The 19,930-nt window shown below is 38.3% G+C and overlaps 4 protein-coding genes across 12 annotated transcripts; 2 read left to right on the forward strand and 2 right to left on the reverse strand.

The window, feature by feature from the left end:
- Window positions 1-364: 364 nt before the first annotated feature.
- On the forward strand, window positions 365-1,448 carry LOC117209830 (protein atonal-like). Its single transcript, XM_033452254.1, has 2 exons — window positions 365-499; window positions 578-1,448. Exon 2 carries the CDS (start codon window positions 589-591, stop codon window positions 1,423-1,425), a length of 837 nt encoding a protein of 278 aa, XP_033308145.1. The 5' UTR covers window positions 365-499; window positions 578-588; the 3' UTR covers window positions 1,426-1,448.
- Window positions 1,449-6,365: 4,917 nt separating this feature from the next.
- On the reverse strand, window positions 6,366-16,655 carry LOC117209242. Of its 4 annotated transcripts, none has more exons than XM_033451021.1 (12): window positions 14,835-16,655; window positions 14,435-14,592; window positions 13,823-14,101; window positions 13,512-13,668; window positions 11,461-12,172; window positions 10,992-11,224; window positions 10,730-10,918; window positions 9,876-10,437; window positions 9,720-9,793; window positions 9,549-9,628; window positions 9,003-9,246; window positions 6,366-8,860 (listed from the first exon to the last, which is right to left on the reverse strand). In XM_033451021.1, exons 1-12 carry the CDS (start codon window positions 15,811-15,813, stop codon window positions 6,918-6,920), a joined length of 5,610 nt encoding a protein of 1,869 aa, XP_033306912.1. In that variant the 5' UTR covers window positions 15,814-16,655; the 3' UTR covers window positions 6,366-6,917. The 4 variants fall into 4 exon arrangements, with proteins under 4 accessions (XP_033306912.1, XP_033306902.1, XP_033306931.1 ...); XM_033451011.1 differs by having other exon boundaries at window positions 10,730-10,930; window positions 14,835-16,653; XM_033451040.1 differs by lacking the exon at window positions 9,549-9,628 and having other exon boundaries at window positions 9,003-9,281; window positions 14,835-16,653.
- On the forward strand, window positions 12,448-13,517 carry LOC117209318. Its single transcript, XM_033451199.1, has 2 exons — window positions 12,448-12,719; window positions 12,793-13,517. Exons 1-2 carry the CDS (start codon window positions 12,486-12,488, stop codon window positions 13,447-13,449), a joined length of 891 nt encoding a protein of 296 aa, XP_033307090.1. The 5' UTR covers window positions 12,448-12,485; the 3' UTR covers window positions 13,450-13,517.
- A 192-nt stretch (window positions 16,656-16,847) lies between the features above and the next one.
- On the reverse strand, window positions 16,848-19,297 carry LOC117209268 (putative metabolite transport protein YncC). Of its 6 annotated transcripts, XM_033451078.1 has the most exons (9): window positions 19,079-19,295; window positions 18,750-18,912; window positions 18,503-18,624; window positions 18,145-18,437; window positions 17,831-18,012; window positions 17,505-17,749; window positions 17,266-17,425; window positions 17,051-17,166; window positions 16,848-16,993 (listed from the first exon to the last, which is right to left on the reverse strand). In XM_033451078.1, exons 2-9 carry the CDS (start codon window positions 18,908-18,910, stop codon window positions 16,935-16,937), a joined length of 1,338 nt encoding a protein of 445 aa, XP_033306969.1. In that variant the 5' UTR covers window positions 18,911-18,912; window positions 19,079-19,295; the 3' UTR covers window positions 16,848-16,934. The 6 variants fall into 6 exon arrangements, 4 of the variants coding, with proteins under 4 accessions (XP_033306969.1, XP_033306961.1, XP_033306979.1 ...); XR_004487889.1 differs by having other exon boundaries at window positions 17,271-17,425; window positions 18,750-19,297; XR_004487890.1 differs by having other exon boundaries at window positions 17,271-17,425; window positions 18,199-18,437; window positions 18,750-19,296.
- Window positions 19,298-19,930: the final 633 nt, after the last annotated feature.

Here is a 19,930-nt window from a genome sequence, read left to right on the forward strand (position 1 = left end):
TTTACCGTGAATCCTAAGTAAATGATATAAACTTGTACGTGATATGCATTGAATGGAGTTCGTATATGATCACGCACGCACTTACATATGTATTAGTATTAATACATACGTATGTCACCGAAGGGCCAGGTAATAGCCGTGCGATTTTATACGTGATCGTATAGGATGGAGGCGCCGATGCCACCTGTTACGCTAGCCGTTCGCATACTCGGGGCTGGTTGGCTTTACCTCACCGCAGAAATGGTGGGGACCGACGGCGAGTTTTCATTGGTCAGGCGGCACGTGCTGCACGAGGGTGCCTCGCTCCAAAAACGCATAAATCCCCCGGCGGTGTACCAGCCGACTTTAGAATCACCCCGACAGCGGAGTCGGCGTGCGTGCATCATAAACTGCTCTATAGAATCACATACACGCACATCGTAATCAATAAAAAGAGCTTGTTTCGCAACTGGTGTTTCCGTGAAAATACAGTGGAAATTCAGTGAAGACATCGCACAGAGTAAGAGGCCCGCTTATCGACCCTACCGATCCAGTGAGGAGTTTCCATTTCCAAATTCTGTGTTCTATTTCGATTCAGAAATTGCCGGCATGGAACTGCAGGAGATGTTTCGATACGGATATATGTTCCCACCGAGAGAGGACGAGGTCGTATCCTGCACGTATCTGGATTTACCGAGCTACGCTTATTCCAAGAGCAAGTCTGATCTTCCACCAGTAAGCAGCATCAGCATACCGCAGTGCATCGTGTACGACGGAAATCGCAGCGATGGCTGGCACACGCCGAGTCCAACCGCAAGTTTACGATCGGTTAGTCCTGCCACAACTTTGTCCGTGTCGTCAGAGCCTGACACGATAAGTACTCCGGTTACGTACCGTTTATTAGGCTCGATGGAGGAACTGAACAAGAGGTACGCTACGAAGAGGAGCCTCGCTACGATCAACAGCGAGGCAACGCAACACGCTATGAACATGATCGATCTGACGGAGGAAGTAAACAGTATGGACGCGGATACCGATGGAACCGCGGATCCTGAGGCTGAAACGGAGCACGAAAAGGCGCAGTCGTCTCGAGGCAGTGTCATCAGCAACTCCAGCAGTTTCTCAGACAGAATCGTAGACGCTGACAGCGAGGACGATGCCGAAATGAGCGACAGTCCCGATCACATAGGATCCGAGATCGATGGAAACGGGAACAATCGAAACGTGGTGAGAAGGAGAGGTAAATACGTTAGCTCGACGATCGTGAGGAAACGCAGACTGGCGGCGAACGCCAGAGAACGGAGAAGAATGCAGAACCTGAATAAAGCGTTCGATAGATTGAGAGCGTATCTTCCGTCTTTGGGTAACGACCGGCAGCTCTCGAAATACGAAACGCTTCAAATGGCACAGTCTTACATCACGGCATTGTACGATTTGTTGCAATAACATTTTTTCCTCTTTTTCTTTTTTTTTTTTTTTTTTTTTAAGATTTCGCTGAAGATCGTGTTAGTCAACGAACTGGTAAAGTCGGTCGTTGAAATTGAACGAAAGTGTTTAGTGGAATTAACCGGAGGACCGAAATAGTTGAATTTTGGCTTGTGTATAGAAAAGATGTTTCGTCCAAATGTACGAGATATGAATTACGTTTACATTGTTTAGTCGAATTATAGGAATTGTGTTTGAAACGTAGGAACGATCCATTATCATTTTCTTGTAGATATTTACAGCTGTAATTACAGAATATCATTTCAGTTATCCGATGATTCTTATAACTGCGTACCATTCACTCGTTTATCTTTTGTAAAACGATATTGGCCATCGTCTTATAGTTTATATTTTTTAGTATTATTATCGTAATATTTATCATGCGAAACGTAACGATGCGAGAAAGGTTTAGACACGCATTCCCAAGATTTCTGTAAATACTAGAAACTTTGTAAATTTTGTAAAGTAACGATATTTTAATGGATAAATCGTTAACTCGATATTGTATTATAAAGGCGCACCAAGTTACGTACTTATAATTTATTGTATTATAAATATTACTGCGCTCTTTGAGACTGAAACTGCATGTGTTGAAAAATATAATTATTTTATACATTCTCGTAGTTTTCGAATATCCTTCCCTCGCCAATTTCGTTAAGCGAAGTCTTACAATTCGAAGTCTTATAAGAGGACCTCGCAAGTTTAGCTTAAACTCCAAACTCCAAAGAGACTTCGATCTTCTCTTCGAGGCGTAGTAGAACATTTTTTCGCCTCTATAAACGTCTACTCTTCGAACGTTCCTTACTCGACTGTTTTAAGAGTCGCGCAATGGAATAAAGTTTCCTTGTAATTGCTTGAATCGGGTTTAATTTCGTTGAACGAACAAAGTTGTATCATAAGGGATGAAAAGTATATTCGGGGCGAAAGAAAAACAGCATCGTCATCGGTGGTCTGGTCGTCATACGAAACCCACGCGACGCGTCGGTGCCCGGTTTCATTGCAATTTGAGAACCTGCAGCCTCCTTTCTTTAACGATGACTCTTCTTTTTTATTTATCTTTTCGCTCTTTTCACCTTCGATTCTTTGCTATCGTCATCGCACTTTGCTCCACTTCTTTCCACTACTGTTTTCCACGTAAAAGCATTTAATTATTAGATAGATAGCCAAGGACGATCACATCTTTTGCGAAGAGCAATAAAATAATTCACCTACGTGCTTTTAATTCGCTGGAGAAGAATCGCTTTCGTTGCCTAGAGAAACGAAAATCTCGTTTACCTTTACCATTTTATGCCCAACGTTTGATATTTTGTGAAAAATATGGGCGCGCGACCAGCATCCGTATAAACATTGTCTAGCATGTTCGACGTCGAATAAACTATAATTAACACGGTGCAGAGAGAAGAAGGATGAAACATGACATCATCCTGGTGATTAGCACTACATATTTGGTTAGCGTAAACGTTAGAAGGGCGATGTTGCGTGAACCCTCGTTGTACGGAAACTGGAAAATTTGTCGAACATGAGTATACAAACAACGCGTATTTTCTTTTTTTTACGTAAAAAGTAGAAAGATACACGAAACGGTGGTAAAATACACTGTGCTCGAAAGGACCCTAATATAACGCTTTTATCGTGTAACAGCTTCTTCTCGTTGACGTTTTTCTTCGTCAGATAGTACTACGAGGTTTAAAGAAATTGAAATATTTATAAGCACTGCATTTTGTATTTACTTTATATCACTCTGACTGTTTCTATTTCCTCCCTCTCCTTCGTCCTTGATGGATGAAAATTTACATTTGTATCGCATTTGTACAATTCTCACTGCAAATGTTCGATACAGTTCCGAAAGAGAAGATCTTCATTAAGTCTTTCGTAAAAACGTGAAAAAAGAAGAATCGTTTTACGATTGGATTATCGAACGATACGTAAAGATCCCATAAAAATTCGAATGGATGTCGCGTGGCGATGTTGACTTGTCTCGCGAGGCCCTTCTCGTACACGTTCTCATGCCAGCGGACGAGGATTCGTACTCTCGACGGCCGGCTTCCTCGAGATTCCTCGGAAACTTGATAAAAATCGCGCGACATCTTCCTTGGCGGTTAGGGGTTGGGGTATCCTCGGTCAGGCCTTCGTAAAGAAAAAAAATGAAGCTCACGAATAAAAGAAAGGAAGGAATCTCTTAGACGAGAGAACGTAAATATTGTTCAAAGCAATTAATTCTCCGGCAGACTACCACCTTCGCTTTGTCAGAAGGGTTTGCCTTGACAAAGAAGAGGAAGCTGGAACCGCCAACAGTGACCAGTGGCCACTGTCATCAAAATACTCGATGGGGTTGGGGAGGAAGCTGACTGAGGTAAAGGGAAGGGGTAAAACGGAGGATAAAAGACAAACGCCGCCGCGTTGTCGTTGTCTGATCGTGGAGATTGCTTTATTTGAGTACATTTAGCGTAGAGATCTCGAAACCCTGCCGAATATTTTGTCGTAGCCGCTACCACATGCAACCACCCGTCTTTGCCAAGGAAGCCGGGCCAGAGGCGTAACGCATTAAGCATTAAAATAATGTAATCTGCCGGCTGAAATCAGGCGATAAATATAATCGGCCGGCGGAAATTTGTCGGGTGACGAGCACTTCGCTGTGTATATTCGCTGCACCGGTGTCTACCTTCGCTGTATCAAGATTAATTACACGTATTCTCCAACTATGGAGAAAGGCAGTATGTATCAAATCAACTCTCGACAAATTGAGACGAAATTTTACTACCGAACCTGCGCTGTCAAGCGTCACATTTTACATCTTTTTATATGTCATAGGAATTTCTATATTTAATGTAGGAATTTAATTTATTTATATTTAATTTAATGGTATTATAAAATTCAAGTTTATCGATATTACAGAAGGAGAAACATAATCTACTTATATTTCTATTCGATGAAATCAGAATTGAGACACAAAAATGAAGCAAGCTTCGTGCTTATAGACACAAACGCATGGCTGTTTATGCTATTCGCCATACGAAAATCGCGTCGAATATAAACTGGTGCGCATAAATCAATGACGTCCCATCAGCGACAGTCGCTTCAACTCATTCGCGTGACAAACTTGTGCAACTCAGTCCATACGTCCAATATAAGAGTTGCAGATGCATGATTTATTCAGGAGATCGGTCCTCTTTACAAGGCAATATCAAAATATTCATCGGTTTACAATGAGAGGTAAAGCTGCATATATGAATTCGAAAGGCAAAGAAAGAGTAAGAGACAAGGCACCAGTCGAGAAAATAAATATGAAATCAAATTTCCTGAAATCGAGGAAAGAAAATTTAATGTAATCACAAATTGCATATTATCTTTCAAATTTTAGCCTATTGTTAGATGTACAATTTCTCATGGATCCGAAGGAGGATCAATGTTAACAATAAGCCGAATTGTTCGATAAGAAGAGGATCGTATTGGAATATTTCTGTTATATTCTTGAAAGGTGTCGATACAATATCTGTTTAATGTTTCGAACCTTGGTGCGTGCTCTCGCGAATGCTTCCGGATTATAAGCGCAGGTAAAAGGTGTGGTCGATCCTGCTGGATGCAACGAAAAACACGACCGCCCATTGTGAGGGATTCGATGATCCTGCGAGCTTCACGTCCAGCTCGTAAATCGGTAAAAGATCCCCTACCTGTGATCAGGATGTCGGAATAAGAACAGGCTATCTGCTATATTACGTTTCTGACTTTTCCCAAGTTGTTTTCCAAGACACATTCTTCTTACATATTCCATTGCTAAAACGCATACACACGTGTGTATATTTATATGTATATGTATATACTGGTAACAATTTTTCTTCTTTGAAATATCTTTAGAAAGCTCGTTGCTTTGTCGTGATATTTTTACACCTTTAAAGGGTTCAAACAGTCTATCATAAAGTGTATCGTTTATGTTTTTCTTGCCAGTCTCATTTCTTTTTCAAAAGATTACTTGTTTTTAAACTGCAGATATTTTTGACGTTTGGATAGATTTTATAAAAAATGAATAACAAGGTGAGACTTGAAAACTTGCTTTTAGATTTTAATTGTATATTATCATTTCGCGTTACTAAAAAAACAGAAAACGAAAACTCTTCAGTTGCAGGAAGAAAACAGATATCCCATGATCTGGGTCGGCTTAAACTCGTTATAAATCAAAACTCTTCCCAAGGTAGTCCTATTCTTGAGCGGCACGATAGCACAATGGCAACGGCACACAATCACAGAGAACGAAACGAAATGCGCTCGCTCGACCGATTTGTTTGTTCGACCGCCTCGTGATCGAGTGAAATCCGCTTAATGCGATCGAAGAGTTTTCGCGTTCGTGAGAGGTATCACGGGTATGAAAACACGTGAAAGGATCGTTCGAAGCTCCGAAGCGGGTGCGAGGGTTAAACAGAAAACAGGACGGGAAAGTTAAAAAGGGAGGGCAAGGGAAAGAAAAGGGGCAGCATTGGACGCACACGACACGAGCTTACTTTTAGTTTCTGTGCACCACTCGAAACTACCCCAGGGGTATTAATTTCGTTTTATCAAACAACGATAATACTTGGAACGACCCTCCGTTTTTGTTTGCTCTTACTCTTCAATTACGCGCGATACGTATACGTTTGAGTTTTTAAGATGGTGAAAGTTCTCATAGGAAAAAGTATTTTATTTGTTCGGGGTTGCTGCGAGTTAGATTAAACCCGACGGTAATTAATTACCACTTTATGCGTATCTTGCTTGAAATTAATTTATAGTATAGATTACTTTACGAATAGAAAGTTACAAGTAACGTTGCCTAATAGGCTTAAAGGGAAACATAATGTCGAGCATTTTTTAAATAGGTGAATACTGCAGGAAATAAATTTAACGAATAATATTTACCAAAAGTTGCTTGTTTTTTTAAATATATTTAATTACACATTTATATGAACAAATTTTTTATATTTTTGTTCCTTCTATCTAATACACTGTGACGTAGCAATTCTGGTATAATTTCGTTGCTATGATTTTATATAAATGGGTTAATGTTACGATGCTTTATAACATTTAAATCTTGTCTAACGTATACTGTACTTTTAGTACTATGACTATCCATCAACGGTATTTAATACAGGCTACTATTCGAATGATCAACTATTTAAACGTTCTATTATCACTAACACCGTATATTTTCTTTATTAGTTTCACGTGATACTATTATTACATGTGTTATCATTTTCTGTATAATACTATGGAAAAGAAGACATAACTATTGACACGAAATAAGCGATACTTTAAAAGTTAGAAGGCAGTAAAAGTGTCGCAAAAGTTGAAACTTGATTTGAATTATTTATGGTATTGTAAAATAATCGCTATAAGAAAGGATGACTATCCTATCCGAAGAATTCTTTTCTTCAAACAATCGTCTGTCTTCCTACTAATTGGAAAATTAAATTTAGAATCCACGATTATTCATTTTTCTTACTTCTCCCTACACTTTCCTGTTTGGAAGTCTTCTCACGATCGCTGGATTCCCAGCACTTATCAAAATCGTTTCGAACGTCGATTAACAAACTTTGTCTGCACAATTTCGAAATAGTGCTCATATTCTCCTCCTGTATATCCTTGCCACGTATCAATCGTGTAAATTTAAATTTGTTAACAATTTTTGCAAACGATCCTAAGGGCTGTTGCTGCTTCGAGATCGACCTTGGAAGAGACTCACATCCACGACTAGCTTCCGTGAGACGCACGAAAGTATCCGGATCAACGTTTATCATTCCGGCACTGGCAGATTTTACACGATCAGGACGAGAAACTGCACTGTTCGACAACTCATTCGCATTGTATTCGTTTATAAATTGTTCAACCTTTTTCTCATTCGTTGCTTCCTCTTGTGCACCACGATTGTCTGATGCCTCGTTCGACAATGAGTTCAGCGTATGATTTACATCCGATACACTTTCGTTCGTCAGCTTCTCTTGATTTTCCGAGATCTGTTCGTAATGATGAGGAAACGTTCTCGAAGAAACTTGATGTTTGATCGATGGAGATTCTAGCACGGAATGACAAAGCGGACCACCGCGACGCGACAAGAAATCTTCCTTCGCACGACGTACCCTTAACGAGTGCGATTCCAGAGACGTATCTTCGGAAATCGTGTTCGTTCGACCGTCTCTTCTCGCTACCACGTTGGACAGAATCGTCAATTTATGAATAAGATCGGAAGACTGCGGATCGAATTTCGAGGAAGACGCATCTTTGATCTTCTCGTCAACCTGGGTCTTCAAACTGGGCAAGCTAATTCCGAAAGAGGCTTGATTTTGCTGTTCGCCTGGCTTTGCTTGCACCGAGACGTCTGCTCGTTGACTCTTCTGTACGGCGGCTTGTTTAGACTCGCCATTTCTTCCTGGCAATTCGCTCGACGAAGCTCTATCTCGCTTCGTTTCTCTTGGAAACACGTTGCTTTCGCTGATCGACGATTTTCTCGAGCTCTCCACGGATTTGCATCGTTCGAAGGTTGCTTTCTCGATAGATGCCCGTTCCTCCTTGCCATTTCCTTCGACCTTCGTTTCCTTGGCTTCGCGATCCTTCGAGGATGGGCGAAGAGGCCAAGGCAACGAAAGGGACATCCTCAAAAGTGCATCTTGACGAGTTACTTTAGGGGATCCTGATCTGGATTTGCTTTTGCTTTTCCTTGTAAATACCTGATCGTTCTCGGAAGTGTCCTCCTTTTTAGCCGAATGCTCTTCCGAGCGTCGAAACGGAGAGAATATTATACGTTTCGTCCTAATGAAAACGTTTCGTGTCGGTGAGCTGGAAACTTGCTTTTTAACATTCGCTTCTTGATTAGTCGGAACGTAATGATCGCTGCTTGATCGACGACTGCTCTCGGAATTCTCAATTGTAGCACGTTCCACCGGGGTTTTCGAGGATTTTGTTTTTTCCACGCAGCCTGTACTAGCTGTGGGCACGACTATCTTGTTCAAAGTTTCCTCATTGATGATGATTCTCTCGAAACAACGTTCCTCGCGGCTTGGCGCGACCGTGTAAGCAGTTGTTTCGATGGTCGGTTCGCGACGACATTCGCGTGTACAAGAATTTGTACTCGATGACTGTGAAGACGTCGAAACATTTTCGATATTACGATACTCTCGCCATTTTTTTCTCTCGACCGATCGTGCGTTCGTTGTAGCGTCTATCGAACAATCTTGTTTCTCACGGTTTGAATACTCGACGAATGATTTGGTGGATTTATAGTTGTTTAAGTGTAATTTCGTTTCTGATGTATCATGACCGATATCTAATTCTTCCTCGACTATACCATAATTTTCTTCGATTTTCTTTAAACTGTCGTCCCTCCGATTGGCGTAAAAAAGATCTACTTCACGCGTGGTAGGCTTGACTTCATCTAAGAGTAATTATGATATTTTTATTTCTGATTCGAACCTTTTTACCACGCTTACAGAATTTCTTAAAATACGAGACACGAATAAATTGCGCATTAAATTACAAATGTTAATTATTGTATTTATTAACTAATTAGAACGTACCTAATTCACAAGCTTTCGGTGTTTTTGGTAAACTTAAGGTCGTTTCTTTTTTACAATTCGCCATTGACTGCATATTCGTTAAAGAGCAACGAGAAGGATCGCTGGTTGCCAGGATTATTTCCTCGTATTCGTTGTTGGGCTTATTCGTTGTTTCAGCACCGTCTTTTCCACTATTGCCGCTCTCATCCTTTCCTACCGCTTGGTTATCAGATCGTTGCTCGTGCTCCTTTTCGCTCGATAACTCCTGGTTGTACCGACAGGTCGATACTTTTGATTGCGCTATGATAAAACTTTATTCTGAAGACAATGATCTTTCTTTCGTCGTTACTTTCATTTTTTTACTTTCCCTTGAAGAATCGGTTCGAACATTAGAAACAAACTAAGATTTTTTTAAACAAATTAATCTTCGAGCTTTCACATTAAATTTTCTCTAAGTTGTATTTACACATTTGTCACCAATTGTAAGGAAAACAAGTAACAAAATAAAATAAAAAATATTTTGAAGGCAGAATGATAAACTGCGCTATAAAATTTCACAAAATCTACCATTGTTTCTTTTATGCCTGCACCAAAAATAGAACGATTTCCAAGATTCCATTCACGGATAGTTTTGTTTTCGTTCGTTTCTAGAACGGAAAACAAGGTATTCTTTACTTGGCTTTCGTCATAAACCTCAGAACCTATCAGAAGCTTCGTTAATTACCTTATTAAACTTACCATCAGATACACGCTTCTCCACGTCTCTTCCAATTGCTTCTTCATCGACGGATGATATTACAGGAACATCTTCTCTAAAAATGGAAAAATTTGTGAAGGTGTAATTCATTTCTTCATACAGTAGGTTCTTGCAGAACAAACGTTGATTTCATATACCTTTCGAAATTAACGCGACTTTGATCTTCTATTTTCTTTTCTTCTTTTATAACGTTAGATTCTGTATCCTCATCTGTCGAACAAATCGAACTACTTGATTTGACAGAATCTTTGTCCAACTCTTCTTTAATACCAGACATCTGCTTTTTACTCGTTGAACTTGTGGAGAACCAATGCTCTGACTCTTCATTGTTCGGGCAGATTTTTTCATTATTCCAAGATTTCGTCATTTCAGATTGTTCCAGACTCAGACTGTCTTCGCTCGAGAAACTTTTCCTTTGATTCCACTTGTTAGATTTCCAAAGATTGTGATCAGAATTTTCCTCGATCTCGATCAAAAATACCGGGGATGGTTCGTGACTGGAAGTGACTGTACCGAGTGGTACAGCGATACTAGTGGTTTCGCTCGCTGCAACCGAGTATACCGGTGTTTGATGAGGTTGCACCCTCTCCAGGGGACTTGCAGTTTCCTCGATAACGTCTTCGATGTCTACGATCATCGCCTCCGGTTCGGAGTCATCCATTATATCTTCGGCTACGTCCTCTGTTCTCCGAGAATCGACTGAGAAAATGAAATTTTGAAATTATAAACGAGGATATTAACAGGCTACGCCTGTTTTCACACTAGAATTACCAATGACAAGTATATAAAAATATTCATGCATATGAACGTAACGTAAAGGAAAATCTTTATTCGCATACTTCACCAAAAATCATTCGAATTCCTAAAAATGCACCGCCATAAATTTATAAAATTTCTGTGAATAATTATAAATTGTACATTTTGATTACTTTGGTAGTTCTAATGTTAACACGGCTGTTGAAACGAAACAACTATAAATGATAATACTTACTAGTATCTGGCAAGATATCGACGCGATCTAAATCTTTCAATCTATTCGTGAGATGATCCAATGACTGTAAGCTGTTCGAACGACGTACAAAAAATGCAGTTTGATCAGTTTTCTCGATCATGGCGCCGACAGATTTCGATCTCTTCAAACAGCCGCCTTTCAACAATACCGGTTCGTTGCTTCTAGCTTCTAAATAATTACCTATTCAAACGATCATGTGGAGAAAACTGTTCTATCTGTGATTGATGAATTAAAATCTTACTTGTGGCTGAATTCGTTGATGTTTCGATAGTCGATCGTCTCAGAGAAGGTATATAACCGGGTCCTAGGAGGCGGAAGGTCGAGGATGTGGGCGATATTCCACGATACCGTTCCCAATCGTATAGTTTTCTTGTGAATTCTCGTGAAATACCTTCGAATCGGTAGGATCCGACAGACGTTCGTACGTAAACTTCGTTGCTATCGTTTAGACTCTGTGTTCCATCGGCATATGATCTTAAATAAAATATACACATTAGTAAGATGCGTATCACTGCCAGGCTGTTCGATTTCGTGTGAACATGAAAATTAGTAGATTTACAAATTTTTGTGAATATTTCTTCAATTATTGGTATTACTGTTATTATTGTTAATTGGAATGTTAGAAGAAAAGAGTAGAGTAGAATTTCTATTTACGGTTAGTTCACTGTTAATGTCAATCTTAATAAATAAAACATGTATTTGCGTTATACCTTGAATCTGCATCAAAACACTCTTCCAACTGTTGAGCGTCACACCCCCGTCTCTCTTTAATCGTATTATTATTAAAAAATGATAGTAACCTTTCTAGAACGAAAAATTCGGTTTCATCTATCCCAGACGCGATTCTATGTTGATGCGATTTCGATCGTATCGAGTATTGGGAATCATTATTGCCAGTCTCGTTCGTTCTCTTCGAATTTTCTATTTTTCGTGGAAAATCATCGCAGAGCTGAGACTTCCCGTCGTTAGCGATGTCTCCACATTCACTGTTAACTTGCGGGGTTGCGATCTCTCTATTTCTGTGCTCAGTTTTCGAAGGAGATCTCCAAAGTTGCCAGTCGGTCAAACGACGTCGTTTGATCCTCTGTTGTTCGAAAGGAGCACTTCCTCGTCGTACTTTCTTTGCGCGTTTCCAGTCCTGCAGCTTCTTCCTAAATTCAGGAGCTAATCTTTCTTCAGATAATAAACTTTCACGGGGACTTGGCAAACTGGGCGAAATTTCACGAACTTCTTTCGTGGCAACGCGAGGTGGAAGATTTTTTAAACGTTCCCATTCGATCAGTTTTTGGTGGAATTCGGTTCCCAGTTTTTCCCTAAGAGCTTGGTAATCTCGTCGTGTGCCCACTTGCGCGTTCGACGGTGTTGCCTTCTCGACATTTTCCACGCTGTCGTTATGACTACAGCCGATTGATGCTTCCAGTCCTGGTGAGTAAGAAAAAGAATTGTTATCGACGTTGAATTTTAGTGCAATCAATCATAGAAGTGCTCGTTAATTAATTAATCGATGAAAAACAACATTTATCTGACCCTAGTGATTCATTGATTGGCAAAAGTTTATAATAAATTGTTCTCTACCAATCTCGTCAAATATAAATAAAGCAATACTTTGTATTATTACTGTTTATATCGATTATCAGAACTACTACGAACTTTTCGATCGTTCCAATATAAAAAATCGTCTTCTTTTGTCGCACGGAGATCGGCTGTTTGATTACTTTCTGTTTGTGAATTTGGCATGTTGGTCGCAAAATTTATTGTCCCTGTCATTCGTAGAATCCATACCAATATTATCAAATATTCTGTACAGGGTAAGCAATGCAGCAAGACACTATGTAAAAGACCGCAAGACGTTAAAAAGGAAACGATATTATCGAAATGTAAAAAATATCAAGAGGATCTTGCTAAATGCCCAAAAATATCTAAGGAACAGCGATGTTGTAAGAAACTGTTTGCAAAACCTCCGCCAAAAGTAATAAATGCGTACGTTATTCTATCACATTAACACACTGATCCTCGACAACGATTTGTAACTTACATTTCAGTGCAAAGAAAGAAGCGTCGTGGATGTTTATCAGAAAGCGTATGAGAACGTTACGAAACAGTCCAACGCTATCTTGAATAACATTCAAAACGAATCAAAATCTATGTTCGTCCAGTTAACGAAAGACATAGAACTGTCGAAAAATAACGAGCAGGTATTGGTGAGTGGAATTTTGCACGACATTAAGAAAACGCTTCAGAAGTTGCTCGCGGTGGATCCATCGTTTGGTTCTATGAAACGCAAATCTGCTATGTCGCTGAATCACGAGGTTCGCCAGGCTTTCGAGAACGTGGAATACGATGTCGTACCCCGAATAAAACGAATAAAAGTAAATATCGAGTGTTTAGAGCGCGACGTATTGGTTTGCATCGATCGTGCCAAATCTCTGATACTTTCCTGTCGCAAATGCAAAACTCCGCAAGCGTTGGCCAAATGCATCGAAGAAAACGCAGTCTACGCGGAGAAGATATTAGACAAAACGTCTCAGAACGCGCAAACTGGTTTGGATAAAATCGAATCGTTGCAACGTGGAATTTTGGAATATCACAAGGCATCGTTAACGAATGTTTCGCAAACGTGTCGCAAAAAGGGCGAAGCATTTTTGGAACACCTAAACAATTGTGTCACTGCTGCTAAAAACGAACAGAAACGGCGATAATCGTGAAGCTGGTCCTCTTAGAAAGAAATATCATTGTATGAATAGGTAAATTATTAAATTACCGTCTTGAAAAAGCATCTGTCTGGAAACGACGTTGATGAAATTCGATGAGATGCTCGAAGTTGAATTCGTTAGAAACGCTCGTCTGACTTTGTTCCATTTGGAGTCTGATCTCTGTGCTTTTGACGGAAGAATCGCTGATTCTCCACCATATGATCTCTGTTACATTATAATAAAAACGTGTGAAGTTTAAAAAGTTAATTAATCAAAATTAACTAAATCAATAATTAAGGTAAATAATTCGTGGACAAAATGTATCTTCGAAATATAAAAAGGGATTAATTTTTCATTTATAAAGGAAGACAATATTAACCTGCCGTTTAAAATCCTTGTTTATAGACAGGTCTCGGTATGTCTTCCTGGGCTGTGGAGAATTTCCGGCAGAGGTGTTTGTATTAAAAAAGAGTGGTGAGTTTGATTCCGGGGAAGATATGTATCTGTTGTCCTCATCGTGTGAAGGTATCGTAATAGTTAAAGTTGGCGTTGATCTCTTTGATGTCGATTCCGTATCTTTTTCGTCTATTTTATTCGACGATAACGTCGCGTGATCGTTATCCGATGTAATCCGAATTAATGGTTTTCCTTGTCCGATCTAGTTTTGTATAAAAATTTTATTTTGATAATAGAAAGATTTATATCGAGTAAATATTTTATAGAAAAGCGAATCATGATTTAAACTATATTATACTTTCGTATCTGTCGTTATCAATACGATAACAGCTAATGATTTTTGTTCGAGTAAAATTTATTTGTGAGAATTGGTGTACGAGAGTAAATTTTACGTTCGTAAATGCATATATCGCAAAGACAAAGTACGTGGAAAATAAAAGTTAGCGGATATTTAGCTAATTAAACTGCATCCAAATGTATAAAGATAATAGACAATAAAATATAATTTAATAAATGACAATAACATTTTATTTACCTCATTTGTTAGACCCGTTTCATTAACTTGCAAAGTGTCCAGTATAAGGATATTATCATCGAGAGATTTGCTATGCCAATTTCCATAATCTGCCTTTTTATTAGGTTTTCTCTTTAAGGATTGGTAATCTAAATGATTTAAAGCACTTTTCTGCGAACCTACAAAAATTTAACGAATTACGAAAAAACATGGACATACGATCATCTATCAAGAGCGAGAGAGATCATCTACCAAGATCATCATCTATCAAAATTTGTCTGAGTGATTTAGTTACAAATGATCCTCGCGTCTTTCATTTAAATGATTAATTTGCAAAAAGATAATATTCGACAAACCGTAATGGCAAAAATATTTGTAACGAATACATATATATGTAAACAAAAGTTTACGAATTTCGTACAATCATAAAATCCTTCGTTGAACGAAGATGGAGATGAAGTTCCACCAAAGAGCGTGCCTGTGTTACAAGGTTCGTTAACGGGTGACGAAGTGGCCGTATTGTTCGATTCCTTAACTTCAACATCTGGATTTCTGTGATATTTAGTCGTTGGAGTGGAGGGAGAGGCGGTGGTCGTCGATGACGTACTCGTTGTCATCGATGGATCTATTACTTCCGTATCGTTCGTATAAGCCCTTTCCCACTTGAAAGCAGCTTTAACCCTGGTCCACTTTGAAACTTTCGGTGCGCTCCCAGAAATTTCATCTGTCGACGTTTGCTTGTCGATGTCGAATTTATTTCTCGTTTGTCTCGACGAGGACGATCGAATATTCCGCTTTTGAAGTGGCGAATCTCTGCAATTCGATAACATAGCGTCTAACAAGGATTCTGCGAATCCAGTATCCTCCTCGCAAACGTTGATCGTCGCGTCCTTGTCTCGCTCGAAAGCATTTTCCAACTTCTGATTGGCATTACGCAGTACTTTCAGCCGCTCTAAATTCCTGACGCGTCTAAAAAATTTGGAATTGCGATCCCTGAGCTCGAGAATTTCCTCGGCGAAAGCATACAGACGATCCAACTGCTCGAAGGCGTCTTCCGCGTAAAGACTTGAAATAGCCATTGCAGACATAGCAGAATTTCTCGAAGGACACTCCGAGGTTTGACCTTCGAACGGCAACGTCCCGAAATCCGTCAAGTAGGCGATTATGTCTTCGTCTTCATCGACGTTTCGACTCTGTCCTACTTCCGCCTGATTTCGTGTATTTTGCAGACGCCATAGGCTCGCCCATGGATCCGGTGGAGGTACAGGTAAATCACTCTCATCCACTTTGTGTTTGGCTTTGAATGTCTTTTGTTCGTTAACGCGGCTCGTGCATGGTCGACCGATATTTCTTTCGGTCTTTTGACCACTGTGATCAGTAAACTTCTCATTATCCACCATTTGGCTAGTTTTATCTAATACGTTTACCAACGCGTTTTACATGTGCGTTTTACGCTGTTCGCTCTCTCTCTCTCTCTTTCTCTCTCTCTCTCTCTTTCTCTTTCTCGAGTTTGTCAATTGAATTATTAATATTCTAAATATATCTGAGTAATCTAATTTTAGAATACATCTTTTTTCATGGACATTATAGGCGTAGCACCGAATCGAATTTAGACACCTCTGGTAACAAAGTTTGGCATATTTAGAAATTGTAACATTTATTTAATTTGAAATTAACACAATACAGAATGACAGTCACTGCTGAAGTATTTAACTATAATGTCTTTTATCTTCGAAGCTGAAGTCAAGGTAACGGGGACGAACAATGAACAGCACCAAATTTTGTATCACTCTTTCGTTACACATCAGTAACAATCTACTTGTTTGATCCTCTATCGCCGATCCAACACGAAGTAAGCACACGACCGATGATATTTTACCGTACGTTTAATTATTAATGAAACCGATGTTATTACGAATATTCGTGTTAAGGGATATCGCTAGGTCTTGCGGCGAATATCTCGAAGGTTCGCGGTGGGAATGCATTTTTTACGTTTGGCGGCGTCAAGAGAGCCGCGGAAGAAGCGGCCTGAAATCGCAACAACGTCCTCGCGTGATTATTTTCGGTAGCGAGCATTCGGCATTCGTATTTACAACGAATACAAGAGCGTATTCGTGACGATGAGGCTTTCCACCACGTTCGAAGAGCATGCGCGAGAGCATGTCCACGATAACCACGTAAAAGAGACGGTCTTCCTGTTCTCGTCGAAAATAGACGGTGGAAAGACTATGGCGTATACTCTCGAATAGCCGCCCACGTTTGTATTTATATGCGTCTGCATGCCCTGTACATGCCAATACAACTATTTTTTGCTACATTTTTACCGCCATATTTTTTATTATATTTTCTACCATACCATACACGAAAGAAATTTGCCTAATTCTCATGTACTATAGAAACATTTATGACTGCTACCGAAATATGAATAACGATCTGCTCTGTTTTTTACAACATAACTATAGTTAGACATAGAGAATTATTTATAATTTATCGAGATTATAAAAATATGAACATTAAGAAGTTATTCTTGCATCGGTAATCGGGTTAGGTCAGGCATTCGTGACCCTGCAACAGCAGCACCTGAAACCATTAACTCGTTAGATTCGTTCAATATTTTTAATCACCAAGTTTACTTACTCAACAAAATTCCTGACATAATGTAGATACTAGTAAGACACTGTATATTTAGAAAGAGTTTAGTAAAACTACCAACCAAGTATGGAAATATTCTGGATAAACCGATAATCGTACCCCTGAAATTATACTAAATTCACTAAAAATTTCATATATCTTTGTATACGTTACTAACAAAAAAATATGTGTCTAATCACAGAAACTGTTTCATAATTAACCTTACGCCGGTAAAATAATTTTCCAGTAAAAGTATCGAAGTTGTCGTACGACCAATCGCGTAAGCTGCTAGTATGATCAATGAAAGAACGATTTGTACTATATTATGAACTGTAAATAATAAACCAAGACACGCGGCTGTTCCCACTAATCCTGAAAGTACTAAAAAGTAAAATCGAAAAGATTTGGCCTTAATAATATAGCAACGTTAGAATGAAAAGTATACTAACGATACGCTTACTTAGAAATATTTTTCTACCAATAACATCGATGCCAATTAGCAACAAAATTTCTCCTAATATGTAGCTCAAAGATAGGTAGAAAAGAATTCTGAAACGATCCGTGTCTATTTCTTGACAATTGTGCAAAAATCCTAATGCCAAGTTCTCTATATCGACAATGCATGTAGAATTCTTCTTTGCTGATTTGTTAAAGTTTTCTGTTTCTTGAAACAATTGCGTATTCCAAAGAGCAACCCAAATGATTCTAGTTATTGTAATCATATTATCACAACAAATGATAAAGCGTGTTTAATGCGATTACGTTTAATAGAAAACGATATGTTACCCTGGAAATTGTAAAAGGTTGATACAAAGTCCTAATATCGTGGTACATTTAAATGGTGTGCTGCATATCTTGCGGATTCGTTTGCGTGTTTTTATATAGAATTTCCACACTATTTTACTCACATTTCCTGTATCTTCTTCATCTTCCTCGTCTGGTCGAACACAATTGTCTAAAGTACGTAACTGGAATAATAAAATGTATTACTGTATATTATATATTTCAGTCGTTGAAATTTTATATAAAAGGTTTGCAGCTTGAAAATGGTTGTAATGTTCCAATATTTTAGCAGTGTTATTATCTGAAATTTGACTCACAGAAAAATTGTACTTATAAAAAGAGAAAAATGACTTAATATAAGATAATCGTACTGTATAAGTATCGGCATGCTTCGAATTATTAATTGCATAGATCTGCCGTAATACAGTTAACGCTTCTTCGTACCGACGCCGATAAAGCAAGTATCTAGGACTTGCCGGTAATAAACTAGTCGCACATGCCATGATCAGATTTGGTATACCTCCTAATCCTATAAGGACTCGCCAAGAATTTGGTCGAAATTTTTTGTTTTGTAATCGCACGATCGAAGGCATCGATAGCCATGACAATCCTATTTTCAATTACCATAAAACGTTTAATGACTTTAGGACTTTCGTACTCCTTTATAATCTTTACCTAAAGCAGACACATAACCAATAACTCCTAATACATCCAAAGCAACTAAACAAAAGCCTCTTCGTTTCATGGGCAAAAATTCGATTACATATACTCTTAAAACCACGTTATTACCGGCTAATCTAAAAAAATATACATTGTTATACATATGTAACGAGCAGATATTTTCAGCTTTACGTGTATATATACCTCACTTATTATGCATGACAATTACACATGTGATTTCATAGATAGTAATTGGACTTACCCCAGTCCAAGTATAAATATTGAAAGGTATATCAGGAAAGTAGTTTGCGCAAAGGATAAACTGATAGTGGCGCAAAACACAGCGATCATAGTGGCGGGAATCGATCCTTTACGTCCACTTGCATCGATTATTATTCCGAATACAAATGCTCCTACAGCCATTCCTATACACAATCTTATTTTCATAAAATATTATAAATTATCTAAATATAAAATATTTTATAATTTATTTTAAATATATTTTATTTGGAAACGTAAAGACACAAAGTAAAAAGATTTATAACATCATTGAATTAGGATCAATGAGGTTTTAAAACGGTCTCTGCTAACCAGTTATTTTTCATTCTACCAAGGAGACTACAGGGTTTATGTAACCAGTAATTGCCTGACATGTGATCAGATTATTTTCCGCTTATTGTTAAAATAATGGCAAGAGAACCTCGCTTGATTAGTTATACTAGAGGAGAAATTTGGTTAGTTGATACAACTCTGGTTATACTATCATTGTAATTTATATTAACATATAATTGACCTGTGACGTCATTACTAGTTATTAATATTGTTAAAAAGATAGTAAGAAAGAACCCCTTTCATGATCACTTTCATGATCATCTAAGATTTCTTCATTATTTCTCAACATCGGCAAATTCTATCTACTAAGCAATATGCTTTTTTAATCATTGTTTCATAATCTCTTTTTTTATCTTGCTTAACTTATGAGATTTCTTTATCTTTGTTTTTACGGCAGCAGAGGAACTAAATAGCGTTGAAACCATATTTCACCTTATTCAATTGCATATAATTTTGATTTACTTGTATTTACATACGTAAATTTTTGTTGATAATTAACAATTATCAGTTGGTCATATTCTTGTAAGAAATGCATAAACTAATAAGCCACATTTGTATAATCTATCGATGTATATATATATATATATATATATATATGTATATGTACCTAAAGTTAACATAGCATACACAGTAGTCACTTGGCTTGTATTTAGGCTTAAATCACATGCCATAAATGGGATTATAACTAAAATAATTGGAAGAACGCAAGCTTCTGCAAATGCACACATACCACATAATCCAACAATAAAGCAATGACAAAGCCCACATCCTGTAATTAAATATCAAATTTTATGAACATAGTTATAATGTTTTAATATTTTATTCCATACT

The sequence above is a fragment of the Bombus bifarius genome, unplaced genomic scaffold (genome assembly GCF_011952205.1).
Source record: "Bombus bifarius isolate JDL3187 unplaced genomic scaffold, Bbif_JDL3187 scf7180000007968, whole genome shotgun sequence".
Taxonomy (NCBI): domain Eukaryota; kingdom Metazoa; phylum Arthropoda; class Insecta; order Hymenoptera; family Apidae; genus Bombus; species Bombus bifarius.

Excerpts from the sequence above, each read along its gene's own strand:
- LOC117209830 (XM_033452254.1), top strand. The coding sequence starts at position 589 with ATGGAACTGCAGGAGATGTTTCGATACGGATATATGTTCCCACCGAGA.
- LOC117209318 (XM_033451199.1), top strand. The coding sequence starts at position 12,486 with ATGTTGGTCGCAAAATTTATTGTCCCTGTCATTCGTAGAATCCATACC. Across the intron at positions 12,720-12,792 it reads TTGCAAAACCTCCGCCAAAA|TGCAAAGAAAGAAGCGTCGT; the intron begins GTAATAAATGCG and ends CTTACATTTCAG.
- LOC117209242 (XM_033451011.1), bottom strand. The coding sequence starts at position 15,813 with ATGGTGGATAATGAGAAGTTTACTGATCACAGTGGTCAAAAGACCGAA. Across the intron at positions 14,102-14,434 it reads AAACGGGTCTAACAAATGAG|ATCGGACAAGGAAAACCATT; the intron begins GTAAATAAAATG and ends ATACAAAACTAG. Across the intron at positions 9,247-9,548 it reads CAGGCATAAAAGAAACAATG|GAGTTATCGAGCGAAAAGGA; the intron begins GTAGATTTTGTG and ends CGGTACAACCAG.
- LOC117209268 (XM_033451070.1), bottom strand. The coding sequence starts at position 18,934 with ATGAAAATAAGATTGTGTATAGGAATGGCTGTAGGAGCATTTGTATTC. Across the intron at positions 18,438-18,502 it reads TGGTTATGTGTCTGCTTTAG|GATTGTCATGGCTATCGATG; the intron begins GTAAAGATTATA and ends AATTGAAAATAG. Across the intron at positions 16,994-17,050 it reads TATGTCAGGAATTTTGTTGA|GTGCTGCTGTTGCAGGGTCA; the intron begins GTAAGTAAACTT and ends TAATGGTTTCAG.